Genomic DNA, 18834 nt, shown 5'->3' with positions numbered 1-18834 from the left:
CAAAATTAATCAATATCTTTGCTACTATAGCGAATCCGACCAGCCTTGCAGAGTATAGGTCGAATCTTGGCAAAGGAGATTAATACGGAGTTGACACGATGATGTTGAAACTTTTCTCGGGATTTGATTGGCAAACATTCACTGCTAAAACTGATTATTGAGAGTCTCGAACATTAGGGTTTAGTCTAAGATCCCGAAACCTCTTGGAATACCAAGATGCCGAGCCGGCAGTTAGCGATTCGGCACTTTCAGCCGAGGCTGAGGCTTTGGAGACATCTCCGGTCGCTCAAAAGAGGGAAACCTCCGCGGGTTAGTGTTTCTAGTGGAAATAGTATGGGCAAACAACCAATGGAGATAGGTCATAGGATATTTCTCCGATGCAAAGGGTTTGAAGAACGCAAAAAGACCGATGCAGGAGATTGGGCTTACGCCTCAACCTTTGAAAGGTGGGGTTAGGGTTCAAGTTTTGGTAAATTTCAGGCTACTAGAACCTTGAAATTCGATACTAATCCAGGCTGATGGCTCGTGTACTATACTCCCGAGTCGAATTCACGCTGTTCTCCTCACTTGGTCATGCGCCCCAGGGCTGTTAGCCTCGACTTCATCCCGAGGTCACACAAGACCTCCAAGGTTAATATGTTCTCTATCTAATACTATTACTACTGGGGAAGCCGAGCGTGTTAACGATGGCTGTCAATAAAACTGTCAGAGACTTTAGGGCGACCTGGGTATTACTAGCCGGTTCCAAAGTTATCATTTACTAGTGTTACTACTAGCACCTGTTATCTACATATTTCGCACTACTTCAACCTGAAAATACCTAGGATCTAGATCATGATCTAATTCCAAATTTCCCGGGGCCAGAACTGACCTCTGGAGCATTTGAACCTCAAATAATGCTTCTACTGATATTTTCGCTCATTTTAAAGTTACCAGATGGCATTCTATGTTTAATCTGATGTTCTTACTATGTACAAGTGGGAGTTCAGCGGACGGTGGCGATGTAGGGCCGATGTGGCGGTGCATACACAGGTAACAAATGTGGCGGTGCATCATGAGGGGAGTGATGGAGTGGAATGTGTGGGGTTCGTCCCGCATGCCAGCCACCCGGTGATATCATCGGGTGATCGCAACAGCTGCTCGCCAAAAAAAAAACAAAAAAACACACGCCTGATCTTGAGATCGCTGAACCGCTCTCCAGGGCTTCTACACAAAACCGAATACCCTCCCAGTCGCTTGAGAATAATATTGTCGATCTTTCTGCACCCTTTGCCGCCTCACAGGGTGATCTATCGATCCAGGGCCTCGCGCTCAGCCCCCCCTACCTCTCTACGCGCCCTTCGCGTTTCATCGATCGTTTGTTCTTTGTTCGCGATACACCTGCTCCTTTGTTTTCGTCGACATAACAGCTGGAAACATTCCGGTTGTGTAACTTCACTATGGCCATGGATTATTTGAATCAGGTTAAGAATCGCCGCCGCTCCTCCCAGATCATGCAAACTCCAAACCCTGTCTTGACCTCCGAGGATGAGGCCTTCCTGCAACAAGTTACTTCTCAACAGGAAAATACAACTGGATCAGCGGGACCAGGCGATGGAAAGATAACAGATTTCGCAGCAGAGAGTCCCGTACACCCTGATCTTAAGGAATCTGCCCAGGATGTTCCTCTCCCCACGTCACCAGCAGAAGAATTTGGAAAGGAGCTGGGAGAACAGGCCCGTGAGAACACCGAGATCACCGAGACGACATCCGAACCTTCAAAGCTACAAGATTCGAAGACTTCGGACAAGAAGAAGAAACGTTGGACTGCAATGTTTTGGAAGAAGGACTCTGATTCCAAGAAGGTGCGTATCAATGATGAATGAGTACCTGCATACCGCTAATGAATATTTTGCCTATAGAAGAAGGGTTCTAGTTCCGAAGATAAAGACAAGTCCGATATACCTACCGCATCGACTTCAGCCTCCAACGGGAACGGGGAAGACGCCGCAAAGGACGAAGAAGACATGAAGGATATTCTCGAGCATTTAAACCTGGCAGCAGAGAACAACAAAGTGTTCTCAATGAGCGAGGAAACACAGGAACTGCTCCGGAAGTTCAAGTTGATCTTCAAGGATCTTATCAACGGCGTCCCAACGGCCTATCACGATCTGGAGATGCTGCTGACAAACGGCAATCGACAACTCCAGGATACCTATACCAAGCTCCCCGGTCCAATGCAGAAGTTGATCGAGAAGCTTCCAGAGAAATGGACAGAGACTTTAGCACCAGAAATGATCGCCGTAGCCAGTGAACGAGCGTCCAAAAGTGGTGTCAACATGGAGAATGTGGGCAAGGCTGCTGCGGCGGCGGAGAAGATGGGTCTTAATGTCCCAAGTCTGAAGGAACTTGTGTCCAAGCCCGCTGCGATCGTGGGAATGCTCCGGTCGATCATGACTTTCCTGCGAGCTCGTTTCCCGGCTGTATTGGGCATGAATGTTCTTTGGTCGCTGGCGCTATTCAGTAAGTGGAGATGGAAAGACTCGCATTTGGACTATATACTGACATTTATTTACTCCAGTTCTGCTCTTTGTTTTGTGGTATTGCCATAAGCGCGGACGGGAGGTTCGTCTAGAGAACGAACGTTTGGTCACAGAGGAGGAAATCAACCAGTTGAACGAAGACAACTCCGAGGATAGAATTCGTGCCACAGAGACTTTGACCACGACGGCCCCTCAAGGTGCCTCACCCGAGGAAATTCGCCAAGGAGTGAAGAAGGTTGAGGAAGCCCGGGCCTCAGCTGCAGATGTAACTTCTGTTACTCCCCCGCAGAGCGCCAACAGCGAGGTCGAAAATGTTCGCCCAGGCCCTATTCCAACTAGATCAAAGTCTCGATTGTCTATTTTCGGTCGATCTAAGCCGTCCGCTGAGCCAAATCCTAATATTTCACCATATCCCGGTACATGATGGATATACCCTCGTCTAGTCACAATAATTGCTGTCGGTTTTCATAGATGGATTGGTTTAACTAGGTTGATTGCATGTGAAATTATATGATGCTTGAATATTACCGTTGATAATCCTCGGATGATCTTGAAAATGCATGCTATTAATTGTAAACTTCCAAGGTTCGAAGAAACCCTTTAGCCATACACTTACTACATGGTTGCGGAGAGCAACGGTTGCAGATTACCTGATTGGGCGGTGTTCTAAAATACATAAACTACTCCGTATATCTGTCCGAGATGAATGGTATAAATCCCGTGCTGAACATTCAAGTCCAATTCTTCTTTGAGTCTTGAGGTCTTCCCAATGGCATGATATCAGGGAGAAAGGAAACAGATATCAAAACTTGTATAACGTAGTACCTAGGTATACTATTGACACCCATCACTTTATTACAGAGTCCGTGTTGAGTAGGCTCAAGATTACTCTGTGTCTTCATCTACCATTGGATGTTGTAATTAGGCCCACTCGGTGATTCAAGAATTTTCTCGCCTCGGAACGAGCAGGACAGGTGTTCTCCGAAGCACTTTGCCGGGCTTAAAAATAGGCTAGCGCCGAGCGGATTTCGGCCGCCGATCGACGGTTGATACTATTGGCAATGGGAGAATTTTCAGCTCCACCCAGCCACTGCGGGGCGAGAGATGATCTTGCAGGCACCACGAGAGATGGGGGGCAAAAGGAAGCATCCCTTGCAGTAGAATTCGGGGGAGATAGCCGCCCAACTTAACTGTGACGAGCCCAAGCTGATCAGCCCGGTCGATCTATCTCATGCAGGTAGGATCCCGCCTTGTTGTCCCCCTGCTTACCGCTTCTTTTCATTCATTTCCCCCTCCCCCAGAAAAAAGAACGAGGTGGGAAAATAGCGGGATGAGGGGAGGGGGGGGGGGGTTAGATAGTGAAGAGGGGCGCAGGTGGCCGGGACCAACAGCTCCAGAGCTGCGCCGGAATGGACAGTCCCGAGTTGTTGCCACCGAGGAAGGGAAAAAAAAAACCAAACGAGAGTCGGATCCAGCCAATCGAAAGCACGACAGAGGGACTGAAAGGCCCGAATTGCCATCGTGTCAACAATATGATTCATCGTATCGTTATGACTCCGATCTGGCTATGAATCATCATGCACGGGTCAACGCCAGCCCTGAGCGTTAGAATGCAGGCTGACACCCAGGATGCTTGCTAGCACATGTCAGTCGAGATGGGTCAATATTGACTATTGAATACCTAGGTATTTACTAGTATGTTCTATGTTCGGTCTTTCTCTGTCCCTTCCACTTTTCATTTCTTTCTCATTGTCTGTTCGGACAATTTGGGTCGTGGAACCGTGTTGGACCCGCAGGATTTGCTAATGATGCACCTGGCCGTTGCTTAGGAGGGTTTAGTTTTTCTCCCCTCTTTTTTTGGCTGTCGAATTTAGCGTTGGTCTTTATGATTGGCTTGGAGGCTGTCTTAATGCGAGGACAAAGCAGGATAAAGTATACTCGTGGATGGAGTAAAGGTAGACTAAATTGAGGATGTATATCCAGCTGAATATTAGAACTGATTCTTACTTGATTTCCTAGTCATTCTAGTTCTACATACCTGTACTTTCTCTGTAGTCTTCTACTGCTTGCATCTCCCATGATGTGATTGGACCAAGAAGATGCGGTGAGTGACCCAGACCAATGACGAGCGGGCAGAATAGCCCCACTTTTCGGTTTGGCGGGAAAAATCGACATCCCTTCTAAAAGTGAGAGAGACTCTCCCTCTTCTTCCTCAATACATTCCAACACTCTTCAACTCTACCTCTTTCAACTTCACCCCCCCCCCAATCTTTACCTTTCACCCTCATACAACCTACTCTGATACCGTCAAGAATTCAAAATGGCCTCCGTGCAGCTGTAAATCCCTCGCTGGGGAACCCTCCCTGGTTCTCCAGTCCTACAGCTCCGATCCTTCAATTCCACTTGACGATATCGTTTCCTCTTTCAACGCCCGCTTTGAAGCGTTGGAATTGCCCCCAAATACAATCCCAGAAGAAACACTTTGACGTCCCACTTGGACCGCAGGTGTTTTCATCGTTACGAATTATCCACCATCAACCTCCCTCCCCTCCCCTCGCCGATCCTTCACCCTTACCCTCACCCTCCTCTCTTCATACGCCCTTGACGAACCCCCTTCTCTCCTCAATTATACAGTGATCAACACCACTGTCGACATATCATATCCAAGTCTCTTCAACTCGCACCCTCACAATCCTACCATACCACCGCGGAGAAGCGGAAGGAAGAAAAATTTACGACATCCCACCTTCACTACCCACCAGTCACTGTGAAGATTCGAATGCCACAGCAGAGTCACTACGTATCCAAAAGAACTCCCCACACACCTGCAAAAACTAGCAACGCTCACCCCGCAACCTCCGAATCTAAAATAATGCGGCACCTTGACATCACACCCAAGGCTTTGGCCCAGTCCAAAAAGTCAGCCAACAGCCGATCTGGCGGACCTGGCTCGTCCGAAAGAAAACGTCGGGCATCCTCTTCATCCGTCTCCAGTGTTTCGAGTGTCTCTTCTCTCGAGGATCTGAGCGAGGAGGCAGACGAATCCGAAGACGATGCGGATGACGAGGAGGACAGGCCGCTGGCCCTGTCTTATGGCCGCCGTCACCCAACCACTTCACGTAAGACGGGTCGTCAACCCGCCAAAAAGAAGCAGAGACGAGTTTCCGATGACGAATATGACTTCGGAAGTGACGGCAGTGACTCGATCGATAGCTCCGACGACGTTTACGCCGGCGTAGACTACATCAGTGATGGCGACGATGAACAAGACATGGAGAAACTCGAGGAAATGATGATTATGGATGAGTCCGAGAACCGCATTCTGCCACCGTCCGAAACCAATGATAGCCAGTGGCACAGCAGCGAGATATTCGGAGACTCAATGCTTCTCCCAGCTGCCTCCTTCTTCGACGAGGAGCAGCTCTACACCGCCATGGACACCTTTGGCGAGACCTATATGGCCAGCGAAGCCGTGGAAACGCCAGTAGCTAGGCGGGTGCACTTCGAGGAGCGATCGGATTCCTCCTCTGACAGCGAGTCACACACGGATGATGAGATCCCGGGCGACTTTCTCCAGCAGGATTCCCTGGATCCGCAGTTACGCCGGATGATCGAGAACGACCATGAACACCACCGTAGCCATCGCCGACAGTCTGAAGAGATGTATGGCGATGCTGACTATGGTCATGGCAACATTTACCACGTTGAGTCCGAAGGAACATCTGAGGGTAGCCTCAGCGGTTACGAGAGTACGCCGGTTAACCGCCTATCTACTTACCAAGTTGTATGCTAATTGAGTTTTCCAGCCGACGATGGAGATACTACCGACGAAGACTTGCCCCCGCCAGCAACCATCACTCACCCCCGCTCCCTCCTCCGGCGCGATTCGACCGACTCCTTGACCGTCACTGGAGATGACAAGACCGACAGCATTCCTCGTCGCCGAGGTCCCATCATGGGGACTTTCGTGGCTGATCCTCACAAACCCGTTGCCCTGGTCGACTGCACCGGCAAGCACCTTGTCATCATCCCTGCCTATGCCTCTTCGCGGCACGACTGGCTTGAGTCCACTGCGAATAGTGTTCCAGGAACTGCCAACAATAGCCCTCGCCAGACCACTCTGCATTTGGTTGATGAGAGTGACACCGATGCAATGACCTCTCCGAACCAGACCGACTTCAGCCCCATGCTTGCTTCCAGCGCGAACCTGATGATGACCGCTCTTGGAAACGACCTTACCCCTGGCGGCCAAGTAATGGGCCCCCCTGAGGCTTTCTATCCGTCGCAAGAGTTTACTGTTGATAGCTCTTTCGAGGATGACGATGAGGATGATCCCGAGTCTGCCCTCAACGTTAACGATTTCATCGACTTTGGCGATGGTTCTTCCGACGAGGAAGAGCAAGAAGAGCAAGAGCAAGATATGAGCAAGGCTTTCGATGAGGATGCTCTTATTTCTCCAATGGCCAGCGGATCTAAAATGCAACCCATGGGCACACCGACGCCAACCCGCAAGAACTCCGAACAGCACGACAGCAATGCCGAGCGTTTCCTGAACCACCTGGATAAGGGTATTGTTACTGCATTCCGTCGCAACCACAACCGCTACCAGGCCCTGCTCCGTCTGCCCCAGCATCGCGAATTTATGCCTGCAAACTCCCCCGCCCGGCCTGCCAGTGTCTTTAGACACGCTAAGCCCGCTGACCAGCGTACTCCGACTCGAAAGCGCAAGTCTAGCGGTTACGCAGGCGGCGAGGCTGTGCGACGCAAACTTATGGATGCCCAGCGCCGCACTCAATCTCAAGTTCCTCTCTAAAGAGCTTGCATCCTGACCTCCTTTGATCCTGACACACTGTTAGTGTTGTACTGGACTACCAAACTCCCCCGGCTGGACTACCCAGCCCTTGATGAATCACGAAGTTTCGATTTAAAATAAGATCGCATGATACACACGGACGCCGTTCAATTGTTTCGAGTCTCTGGTAGACTTGGCTCATGGGCCGCAGCCGATATTTCCCCGAGGCGCTAGTCAACGCCCTCACCTCTTGACCAATCTGTATCTATCTCTCTGTGGTTGGAGATGGGAAATTCCATCTGCTGCGCACCCCGCATTCTATGTCTTCAAAAGTTGGTCGATGTTGGTTCTGATGACCCAAAAGTTGATCGATTGTTGTTCTATGCATTGGATGTTTATGCTGCCAACTTTCTTTCCTTTCCCTTTACTTTCTCTCCTTGTCTTTTTTTTTTGCCATGTACTCCCCAGCTGCACTCGGGAGAGGGTCATACCTCCTGTCTTTCTACGGCGTTCTCTTAATCCTCTTCTACGATGAGTGATGGATGTGTTGTGACCATTCAGATTATTACCAATCTAAAAAAAAAATCCAAATCTATCTTTTCCCTGAACAGTAGATAATCCGCAACTAGTGTTTGCTATCTCAATAGTTTATCTTAGTGCCTGCCTCTGTACCTTCCTAGGTACCTAGTCCATCCCAGCTCGGCATCCTCCCCCCACTGAGCCAGACGGAGGAGGCTATGCAGAGAGTGTGGCGTAGGGTTACCATGTCATTGACGGGGATGTACGTTGCCCGGATGTATTTGACAGTCCGTCCCAGCGGAGTTAACTAAATGGAGTAGCTGTCTACTCCGGAGAGTATCACATAAAGAGCAATGGAGTGTCCACATTGAAAAGCCAGAGGCAGCCAAGGCAAGTCAAGGTTCTTGGCACCGAGCCCTTCACTGCCCTCAATCCGTCAATTCTCCACACAAGCTTCCCCAAGCCGGGCTGAGGCTGCCGTGCTCCGGGCTTGACCATGGTGATACACTTGCGGTCTCAGAAAGCTAGGGCCAAGTGGCTCAACGGCCCCGGAAACAAAAGACCTTGACCCAGATAGATAGACAGACCCTCTGAACATCAGACAACTAGCTAATATCCGAATTACTTCATGTGCTACGCGAACAGCAGGAGACAGGTCGAAAAGAATACATCAATTGCAAACCCGCAGAGCAGAAACTTGAAGGATGAAACAGGGCTTTTAGCCTTCTTACATAAGAAATATGCACTCTCTAGCCCTAAGTCGAACAAGGGCGTACCTGAAACGGGTTCTCAGAATCTTGTAAGCCACATCGCTGCAGGGTTACGAACAATGCAACCTTGTGTGCGCGGTGGAACGACTCATCTATGTACACCAGACATTCAGAAAGGACCAAACCAATTATAGTGCACTGGATAGGTTTGCGAGACTTTGCATGATTCCTTTCAAGGCTGGCGGTTCGACGTCAGATCCATGTGGTCGCCCCCATTCGCTGATATTTTTAGCCGCTCGGGTTTCTGCAAAGGCATCATGAAACACCACCAGGGGGAAGGGTCAAAGAACTCTCCTCGCATGGTCCTTGAGCAGCACGAAGTAATACGCCTAGGTAGTCAAGCATTGCAGCCCGAGAAGAAAAATGGCAATCAATTCATGCAAACAATTGTTCTTCCCTGCTTGGGAGCAAGGTTATGGCCGAATGTTATCGATGTTGACTATTTTTTTTTTCAGCCTTTTACCTGCTCCAGGATCTAGATCCTCCAGGGCTGGTTCAGTGGGGAAGCTCGGCAATCACGGAAGGGACCACAAGAATGAAATCCCAAAGGGTTGGAGATGGATAGCATCGGCTACACAGAATAGACCCTATAGACCCTCTAACCCGAGCCTAGTGAGGACTAGACTAGCCATTTACTGCAAGGTGTCTGCACTTGTCCCTCCCATTCAACGGAGTTCTGGACCGTCTGAGGCTGGACGGGTTTGCTCTTGGCTCAAATCAAGCCCAGACAAGACAAGACCTCCGTCCAGGTACCGACGCCACAGGGGAAGAAGACAAGCGAAAGCTCCAACTTGGACGCCACAACCCCTTGGGTCGGGATTTACCCCTGAAAAAGCAAAGTGAACAATCAACCCAAGTCAACAGTGAAAGAAAAAGAGGGAAAAAAAAGTGGGTTAACTGTCATAGTTGCATAGTCGAATTATTGTTGCAGAATGGGAGGGTCGCTGCCTGGTCAGGTTGCTTTTGGCGCGTGTAGAAAGAAATCACGGCGCGATGGGCGCTGGTTGGACAATTGTAATGCTGCCCGGCGTCTAACTCCACTCCAATACGATCAGCGATCAGCGATCGCTGATTGAATGTGTTAACCATAAAGCACGGGGCGGTCGGCAGTCACGTTCAGGGATTTTTGTATGCCAGCCTGATTTGATGGTGGGGAGTAAGTGACCAGTCTCCATCCCGAGGCTTCCAAACTGTCAGGGCGCGACGCCGGCGCCAAACTGGGTTTCTGTGTTGCTTTTGTTATTTTTATTTTTATTTTTATTTTTATTTTTATTATTTTCACTTTTTGCTCAGCCTGCAGTTCCCGCCTGCAGGACAAACTGTTTGAAGGGTTTCCCTTACTGGTGGTAATCTGCAATGGAACTTGGATGGGGATAACTGATCTGTATGCATCCTAGGATGTCGCTTGGTATCCCATCTGTGGTGAGCCCCACCAAGCGGGGAGTCAAAGTCGACTTGCAGGGAACAACAGATGTACCCCGTTCAGCTGCTGCTGCTACTCACCCTGCAAATGTCGATCCGGCGGCTTTCTGAACTGTCGTCACCTATTCTCAGACGAGCCACCAATGATCAAGGTTATTTTTGACCCTCGCACATCTGGTTCATTGGTCCATCCCATTCCCCATCCTCCTCTTTAGTTAACGGATCGCGCCGGAGGATGTCCCATTCCCAGTGGAGGTGTCAATGAAGCGGACCCCTTGGCTGTAGTGGACTCCAGTGAACTCCAGCATGTTCCTGCACTAGCCAATCTTCTCATACCCCTGCACCGTGGTGGGCGCCATCCCGTTTCATATGGTCGGCCAGCCCTATGCCGATTGGAAGAAGTGAGGGATCCTCTGACAAGATGTCTTACCACTCGCTCGTCACAATTCCAGAAAGAGCAAGCTCTGGGTTCAAAGGACCCTTGGCGGCTGTACGGAGTGGTTCTCTGGTCGTTGTCGTGCAGTTTAAAGAAGGCTTCGCCCACCAGCTTTGGTCGGGTTTGTATTGTGTTCAAGGCCCCCGGTCCATTGTTTGTGTTTTGTCCTGGTTTGGACCCTCTTTTCTTTTCTTTTCTTTCTTATAGTATTTTCTATTTTGCTCTCTACTTTCCTCTATTGGAACCATTCACTATCAAACCTCAATCGCCCAAGGGAGCCTCTCTTCCCTTCCCTTCGTCGTTCAACTTCAATCGCTGCCTCTGGCTTGTTAACATTCACTTGGACTCTCTGTCTATCTCTATCTTCTCTCTCTTCGATCTCGCAATCTTCTCTTATTTTCTCCTCTTCCAAAACTTCCCTTCGTTGATTCTCTTGTTATTCGTTGACTGCCCCTCATCATGAAGGGTGCTACTTCTTTCGTCTTTGCGACGCTTCTGGCTGTCTCCCAGGCCACTTCCGGGGTATGTTGAAATCATTCAGAACAAATATGGTTCTAGGGTGTGTTGCTAATATCAATCTCTCTCTCTCTCTAGTACTGGGGCTCCGAGAAATGCTACTCCAGCCCGGGCCGTTCCCCCAACAAGTGTAACGAGCACCAGCAGAAGGGCTTCGACTGGTCGGGCCTGGCTGATGGATCGTTCTCGCAATATGGTGGCTTTGACTTCTCTGGCTTTCAATGCAGCAATAGCTTTGGCGGAGCTGGTCTCGCCAAGCGTGGTGTACGTTGTGAACTTATACTTGCCTTGTGGAGATCAGGATTATACTAACATCAGTCTTGATTATAGGAAAAATGCATTACTGGTACTGCCTCCAAGGGCACTGGATCTAGCAGCAGCTCCAGCAGTGGCTCTCTAGGTGGCTATTCCGGTGGCAGCTCGAGCAGTTCGAGTGGTAGCAGCTCGTCTGCCCCTTCGTTCTCTTGCGGCTCTGGCTCTAGCTCTGGTTCTGGTTCTGGCTCTGGCTCTGGTTCCAGCTCCGGTTCCAGCTCCGATGAGAATGCCTTCTCCGTCACTCATTTCCACATCTCCACCTCCGAAGAGACCGATTTGCACATCATCTACGGCATGCCTGACGGCTCTTCCTGCCGCAACACCGCTTCCTGCTCGTCTGCTGGAACCACCATCGAAAACGACCAGTGTGGTGGTGCAACTTCAGTCTCGTTCGAACTGCCTGATGACAGCAAGCACGATAGCTGTGATTTCGGTATCTACTCAATTGGCTTTGACTGTACCCCCGGTAACACCGCAACAACCTTGCCTACTGGCCCTACCACTACTCCCGCGGCATCTGTTCCTGGCATCTCGTCTCCTACAGGCTCCGTCCCCGCTGGAAGCACTGTGGTGTCAATCCCTGGAAAGCCCGGCATCTCAGTTCCTGCTAGCTCTCCTGTGTCAGTTCCCACAGGCTCTGGCCCCTCGGTATCTGTTCCCTCTTCGGCAGCTGGTGTCTCTACTCCTGTTGTTGGTACCACTACTCCCGCTGCTGGTACCCCGGGCAAGTTCACCACATCGACCGTCTACACGACTAGCGAAATCACCATTACTAGCTGTGCGGCTACGGTGACTGACTGCCCTGCCGACTCTACTACTGTCGTGACTTCAACCATCCCAGCTTACACCACTGTCTGCCCCGTCACTGAGACCACTGGTGCTGGAACTCCTCCTACAGAGTCCTCTCCCGCTGGTACTCCTCCGGCTGCTACTTCGCCTGCCGAGTCAACCCCAGCTGTTCCCAGCGGAAGCTCTCCAGTCACCTCACCCGCACCCCCTGCCGGTACTTCGACTCCCTCTGTCCCAAGTGGAAGCTCGCCAGTCACCTCGCCTGCACCCCCTGCCGGTACTTCGACTCCCTCCGGGCCTGCTGATGGCTCCTCGGTTCCTCCTGATTCAACTGTCACCGTTGTCACATATACCACCGTTACCACCTGCCCCGTGACAAGCACTATCTCTACTGCCGGTTCATCTATTATCAGCACTGGCACCACCGTCTCTACCGTCACTCTGACTTCCACTTCCACTATCTGTACCAAGTGCACCGGTACAACAACTGCACCCGGTGTTCCCCAGAGCACTCCTACTGCCCCCGGTGCTACCGAGACCGATACTGAGACCGCCCCAGCTGTCACTGGTGTCACTTCTTCAACACCTGGCCCCTCTAGTGTTGATGCTGGCTCGACCCCTGGCGTGCCTGAGGACTCCACAACTACAGTCGTCACGTATACCACTGTTACCACCTGCCCAGTTACCAGCACTATCACTACTGGAGGATCCTCTGTCGTTACCACTGGCACTACTGTCTCTACAGTGACTCTGACTTCCACCTCTACTATTTGTACCAAGTGCACTGGCTCCACGACCGCCCCTGGTGTCCCCCAGAGCACTCCTATTGTTCCCGGTGCCACTGAGACCGACACCGAGACCGACACTGAGACCACCCCAGCTGTCACTGTTGTTACCTCAGAGACACCCGGTCCGTCTAGCGTTGATGCTGGATCGACTTCCACTCCTACTGTGCCCGAGGATTCTACAACAACGGTTGTCACCTACACTACAGTGACTACCTGCCCCGTTACTAGCACCATTACCACCGCTGGTTCGACTAGCGTCTCTACCGGTACCACTATCTCTACAGTGACATTGACCTCCACCTCTACTATCTGCACCAAGTGTACTGGTGGTGCGACTACTGCTCCTGGTATCCCAGCAACAACCCCCGCCGTTACTGAGACCACCCCTGCTGTCACTGTTGTTACATCCGAGACACCTGGTCCTTCTAGCGTCGATGCCGGCTCTACACCCGCAGCTCCAGAGGACTCCACGACTACCGTGGTGACCTATACTACTGTCACAACCTGCCCCGTCACCAGCACGATTACCACTGGTGGCTCTGCCGTTGTTTCTACCGGTACCACCGTGTCCACTGTGACTTTGACCTCTACCTCCACCGTCTGCACCAAGTGTTCTGCCAGTGCAACTGCTGGAGAGACTGGCTCTGCTCCTTCTGGCACCTCTCCCGTCTCTGGCTCGACTCCGGCTCCTTCTTCTCCTTGCCCCAACACTGTACCCCAGTGTCTCAACACCTGGCTCACGTTGGCTCCCAAGTGTACTTCCAACAGTGATGCCTCTTGCTTCTGCCCCAACAAGGAATTCACCAAGAAGGTCATTTCTTGTATCCAAGCTTGGGGAGGATCCAAGGCGGAGATTTCCTCTGCTCTGTCCTACTTCACCGGTATTTGCGCTCAGTGGGTTGACAAGAACCCTGGTATTGTGACTGCTATTCCCTCAACAATCACCTTGGCTCCTCATGTTTCGGTCCCTGCTACTACCGCTACCAGCGGCGCTGACGCTATTGGGGGCACTGCAGCCTCGAGCGCGGTTACCTCCGCCCCTTCGCTCCCTTGCACAACCATCACCTACGGCACTCACACTGTTACCGTTCCGCAAGTGACCTTTGTCACCAACACTAATACCGTTGCTGGAGCCACTCAGACCGTCGGTCTCGTCCCGGCCGGTCCCAGCGGCGCTTCTCCAGTCAACACTGGAAAGGTCCCCGCGCCTGCCGCTGCTTCCTCCACCTTGAGCACCAGTGCCTTCAGACAGTCCACTGCCAGCGCAGTCCCCTCTGCCAGTGCCACTCCACTCTTCAACTCGGCTTCAAGCATCTCGATCGCTTCCAGTCTCCTGGTGGGATCCATTGCTGCTTTCCTGGGCCTCCTCCTTTAGACATCTCAATCAACCTGTGACTTTGATTTCCGAGCCATCTGCGCTGCGGCTCCTGTGACTTTTTAAATTCTATTTTTGTTCAAGATATCTTTCCTGTCAAGTGCCCAGAGCGCGTTTCCTATTTCTATTCTCATGTTTTCCTTCACGCTCGTGTTGTTCGGTAACAGCGGGCACGATACACGATTCAAGCCGTGAACGGACTGGTTTAATGCCCCTCACGAGGTATTTTGATTTGTACTGTAATATTCACTCCCTAATCGCATGCGATAGACCTCGTGAATTCTGTTCCTGTTTTTAGCCGATAAATGAAATCTAAAATTCCAGAGGTAAATCATTCCGAGTAATGGGTGGCTTAGAATGTGTTGATGTATTCGTAACAGTGAGTCTAGATTGTCTTATTCTAGGCCAAGCTCAGGTGTCCAAAAGATGCAGTCACCCTCATGGCTTTCTTCCCCTATAGAAACCCTCGGTTGGTCCCTCCATCGATCTGCAAGACGGTCGATCTTGCGATTGCAATTTGCAGACGCAGATATCGCAAACACGCGCGTGATGAAAACTAATTCATCACCTGTTTCTAGACCATGTATCGAATCGCGCTCGATGACAGGAATTAAGGTCCTTTGACAGGCGATATTAGTGTTGCCGTCCGGCTTCAGAGCCTGCGCCTTGATAGAAGAACTTTTTGACGGCCAAGAGATGGCCACCTGACTCGAAAGACCGCTAGCACCAGCTGATGAAAGAATCAGCACAGATTCTGCGTCTTCAAGTAAACCCTCTGTCCCAATAGTCATATCTTCGTTCACAGACTTGATAATGGGCAGTTTTAAGCCATTTTTCAGTCGTCGACTTGGAGAGGCAAATCCACCTTCAACCGTGTGCAATGTGCGCAGGAAAAAGTTGACACGAACATGGTGGATTCGAACATGCCAGTCAGGCCATCTATCGGTGGGTGGAATAAGTGTCGTTTTGACCTCGACTTGTTTGTCTCCCCAAGGGTACCACCTGACCGACGCGGCAGAGATGGAATGCAGTCCGGTGGATGTTCGAAACTGAACAGTTGGAAATTCTGGCTCGGAACATTTCCACTTCACAGCCCATGTCTCAGCTCCATCTCTACTTAGAGCCAATGTACAATCTGGCGCGATTTGCTGAATCAGAGGACCCGTCGGAACCGAGAAAGCAAAGGTCGAAGAGTATTCGAATTTGGAATACTTCGCCTGTGTTGCCTTCATTGGCCATGCGACGAATTGTGCAGGAGACAGGCAGAAATGATGATTCCCGGCCGGGTGATTACTGAGAATTTGTCTAGGAGCAGGTGAGAGTTGGGGCTGAAAAAAAGATGGATAAGGCTCTTCCTCTGCGGCCCAAAACTCGCTGTCCTTTGCGAGAGATACTGCGATCAGGGTCTTCAGGCACCAGTAGGGAGACTGGGGGGAATTGTAGTCTTCGCTCATGTACATGTTCCTATAGATATGATCAGTTTTTCCAACTTGCATTCATAGCCACATCTAACGTCGAGTTTGGGGTACTCACGGATATAGCCACCCGATACTTAATGTTCCATCGGGGTAGAAAATATCGGTTGAATGCTCGGCCCACCATCGCAGGTGACGCAAAAGAAATCCTTTAACTTGACCCGGCGTTGATAATGGCCATGGCATGTCAGGCACGGGGCTAACTGCCAATGCAGCAAAAAATGCGCCGCATGAGAAGCGATATGTTAGGGATCGACCAAATGGGATAGCCGATCCTAGCATACATTAGCGATAGACTGGGCGAATGGTTCTAGCAGAGAGATCAACATACCGCCTGCATCAAAATACCGCCAGAAGGACGCGCCAAAGTCGCGTGCTTGTTGTCTATACCGAGAAACCCGATCGGGATCGATATCTTCCGCATATTTGGCGAAAAGCAGCTGGCTGAATTGAATCGCGAAGCTGCCGGAATAGTAGTCAACCTGCCGACCTTTGCCGATTCCATCGCGACGTCCCGATCTTTGAAATTCCATTTCTTGTTCGTTTTCTTCGTTCGTGGACAGCCAGGGACCATCGCCTGACCATCCATCCTCAAGATAGAAGGAATCGAGCACGGCGAGATCCGCCTTGAGCTCTTCCATCACTTGGTTGGCTGGAACTCCACACACCTTTATCAGTGCAAGATTAGAGAATACGCGAAACCATCGCCAGTTGTTTGGTGGCATTTGCTTTCCGTTCATTCCACGAAGCCATGCCGTGATGTTTTGTTGTGTCTCCTGGTCGCGGTCGTTAAATAGCTTCTCCGGTTCAGCTAACAACGCAAAGCTGACGACTTCGGCTTCAACCATCCGCTGGTCCATATCGTCGATTGCTCCCCAATATTCTGGACTTTCAGGATCAGTGGCCGCTGAAAGACCCGAAATCCATGGATTGGTCACTTCATGGATTTGATCTGCCAGGGCAGCACCGACCGAATCATCGCTGGCTATAGAGGACGCAAATTGCAGCAATGTTGCAACAGCCCACAGTGGCCGGACAAATCCTTCGACCTGGGCGGCAGTTTCATCAAAATGAACGCCCGTTGAGATTGGAAGGCGGATGCGGCCCTTGTTCGTCGAAAAGTAAGGCGTGAGCGGACGCAACAAGGCGAGGGCTGCTGTGACCACATCCTCCCTGGTGCGAAAAGCATTGTCTGAGAAGCCTGTCAATTGAGGCATTGTAATTAGTTCCTCGAATATGAAGGCAGAGAGCTTCCGGCCCTGATTGTTATTTTACCCCTCCTAGCATATCCCACCGAGCCTCGGGGCTCGGGGGAAGTCTCGGGCATCGGGCGAGGTATCGGCCGCTAGCACTAACGCAGCATCGGAGTATCCAATCGGTTGCTTGGGAAGGTGACATCGATGAAACATTATATAGACATGGCCTCGCAAATTTTTGAAATTAATACATGCATCCGTTATTTCTTTCCATTTTCGCTTTGCACTATGAATGTCTGCGATCTCATGGATCGTCTCAGTGACAGTTCGGACTCGAAATCTCCCGAAATGACCGAAGCCTACAGTTTCACATCCAATGAGGATGATATTTTCAGCAAGCCACAGCTATCTGGAAATGATATACCGCAAGCCCTTGATATTCAATTACGTGAACTATACAGCGAGAATATTACCGCTAAGATTCTTCGGGCAGCGGACACATGTCTCGAAAATAACGTGAGATAGCCACGTCCTTCACATTGAAGTTGATTTTCTCAAGATTTAATTTACTGACAATTTCTCAGAATCCAATAACCGCCTATCCGGAATACGTCCCGCAGTCTGGCCCAGATGCCGGAAAGTATTATTGCCGCGAAGCGGACTTTTGGACATGCGGCTTCTTCCCCGGCTCAATCTATGCTCTTATTGAGCGCATGATCAAATTTCCACAGTCAACGGGGATCAAGAAAGACAGTACCTCTATTCTGAAGGAGTTGCGGAAGTTGGGTGAAATCTGGTCCGAGCCTATTCACAACATGAGTCTTCGTACCGATACCCACGACATGTCATTCATCATTCAGCCGTCAATGCGACCCCGCTGGGAGCTTTTCCATGATGAGCGCGCACTTTCAACGATAGTCACAGCCGCCGAAAGCCTTTACACGCGGTATAACGCCAAAGTGGGCGCCTTCCGCTCATGGGATCAACTGACGCAAAAGGGCGTGAATATCACGTCGATGGACCAAGACTTTTTGGTAATCATCGACTCGATGTGTAACCTCGATCTACTTTACTATGCAGCAGCGCATACTGGGAATAAGAGTATGTCCTCTGCAGCGACTACACACGCCCACAAGCTCCTGCGAGCTCATCTTCGCCATGAGACTGGCACATATTCACACCGAGAAGGGTATGACGGCCCTCTATTCAGCACAGTCCACGTTACCAATTTCGATCCGAAGACTGGGGACTTCAAAGAGGCTCGCACCGGTCAGGGCTATGCGAAAGATTCAACCTGGGCTCGCGGTCAAGCATGGGGTATCCTTGGATACGCGCAAACATTCCAGTGGACAGGTCATAGAGAATTCCTCACAGCTGCGTGTGGACTTGCTGAGTACTTTCTTCTCCGTCTGGAAAGGTCTCCGGGCTGTGTCGAGCGGAAAGTAAAAACTGACGATGCGGGCTACAACGACTCCTCGTCAAGCCGTACTTGTGGACGCTTCGTCCCGCTCTGGGATTGGGATGCCCCCATTGACGAGACAAATCCGCTTCGTGATTCATCGGCTGGAGCAATCGCCGCGAATGGAATGCTTGTCTTGGCACAGAGTCTGATTGCCCGAGGTGAATATGAACAGGGTCGTCGCTATCTTGACGCTGCGCTCGCATTGGTCGAAGATGCTCTGGCGTTTTCTCTAGCTGAGAAGGCAGAAATCACAGTTCGGGATGGCCAAGTATCCGTGAAAGATGTTCGGCCCAATACAACATTTGACAGCATTTTAAAGAATGCGACGGCAAACTACAATGCGCTCGATCATCGCCGCTATTGGGATCATGGGCTGGTATATGGGGATTATTATCTGATTGAATTTGGAAATCGATTGCTTCGCATGGGACTTCTTTGAGCTGCGACTCCACATAAA

The 18834-nt window shown here is 50.7% G+C and overlaps 5 protein-coding genes across 5 annotated transcripts; 4 read left to right on the top strand and 1 right to left on the bottom strand.

Moving 5' to 3' along the window:
• Positions 1-1439: 1439 nt before the first annotated feature.
• Positions 1440-2946, top strand: N7533_007239 (uncharacterized protein; the record flags this gene model as incomplete). Its single annotated transcript, XM_057103889.1, has 3 exons — positions 1440-1844; positions 1902-2502; positions 2561-2946. The coding sequence occupies 3 exons, from the start codon at positions 1440-1442 to the stop codon at positions 2944-2946; spliced, it is 1392 nt and encodes a 463-aa protein (XP_056958846.1).
• Positions 2947-5394: 2448 nt separating this feature from the next.
• N7533_007238 (uncharacterized protein) lies at positions 5395-7335 on the top strand (the record flags this gene model as incomplete). Its single annotated transcript, XM_057103888.1, has 2 exons — positions 5395-6271; positions 6329-7335. The coding sequence occupies 2 exons, from the start codon at positions 5395-5397 to the stop codon at positions 7333-7335; spliced, it is 1884 nt and encodes a 627-aa protein (XP_056958845.1).
• Positions 7336-10920: 3585 nt separating this feature from the next.
• Positions 10921-14244, top strand: N7533_007237 (extracellular serine-threonine rich protein; the record flags this gene model as incomplete). The annotated part of the gene is made up of 3 exons (XM_057103887.1): positions 10921-10983; positions 11056-11241; positions 11308-14244. 3 exons carry the CDS (start codon positions 10921-10923, stop codon positions 14242-14244), a joined length of 3186 nt encoding a protein of 1061 aa, XP_056958844.1.
• Positions 14245-14639: 395 nt separating this feature from the next.
• Positions 14640-16936, bottom strand: N7533_007236 (glycoside hydrolase family 154 protein; the record flags this gene model as incomplete). Its single annotated transcript, XM_057103886.1, has 3 exons — positions 14640-15708; positions 15778-15994; positions 16051-16936. 3 exons carry the CDS (start codon positions 16934-16936, stop codon positions 14640-14642), a joined length of 2172 nt encoding a protein of 723 aa, XP_056958843.1.
• A 267-nt stretch (positions 16937-17203) lies between these two features.
• N7533_007235 (glycoside hydrolase family 88 protein) lies at positions 17204-18816 on the top strand (the record flags this gene model as incomplete). Its single annotated transcript, XM_057103885.1, has 2 exons — positions 17204-17431; positions 17500-18816. The coding sequence occupies 2 exons, from the start codon at positions 17204-17206 to the stop codon at positions 18814-18816; spliced, it is 1545 nt and encodes a 514-aa protein (XP_056958842.1).
• Positions 18817-18834: the final 18 nt, after the last annotated feature.

The sequence above is a fragment of the Penicillium manginii genome (genome assembly GCF_028828005.1).
Source record: "Penicillium manginii strain IBT 31320 chromosome Unknown utg000005l:1.0-5665137.0:1.0-5668048.0, whole genome shotgun sequence".
In the NCBI taxonomy this organism is placed as follows: domain Eukaryota; kingdom Fungi; phylum Ascomycota; class Eurotiomycetes; order Eurotiales; family Aspergillaceae; genus Penicillium; species Penicillium manginii.
The sequence above is the reverse complement of the archived record's forward strand: the minus strand, read 5'-3'. Positions and strand labels throughout refer to the sequence as shown.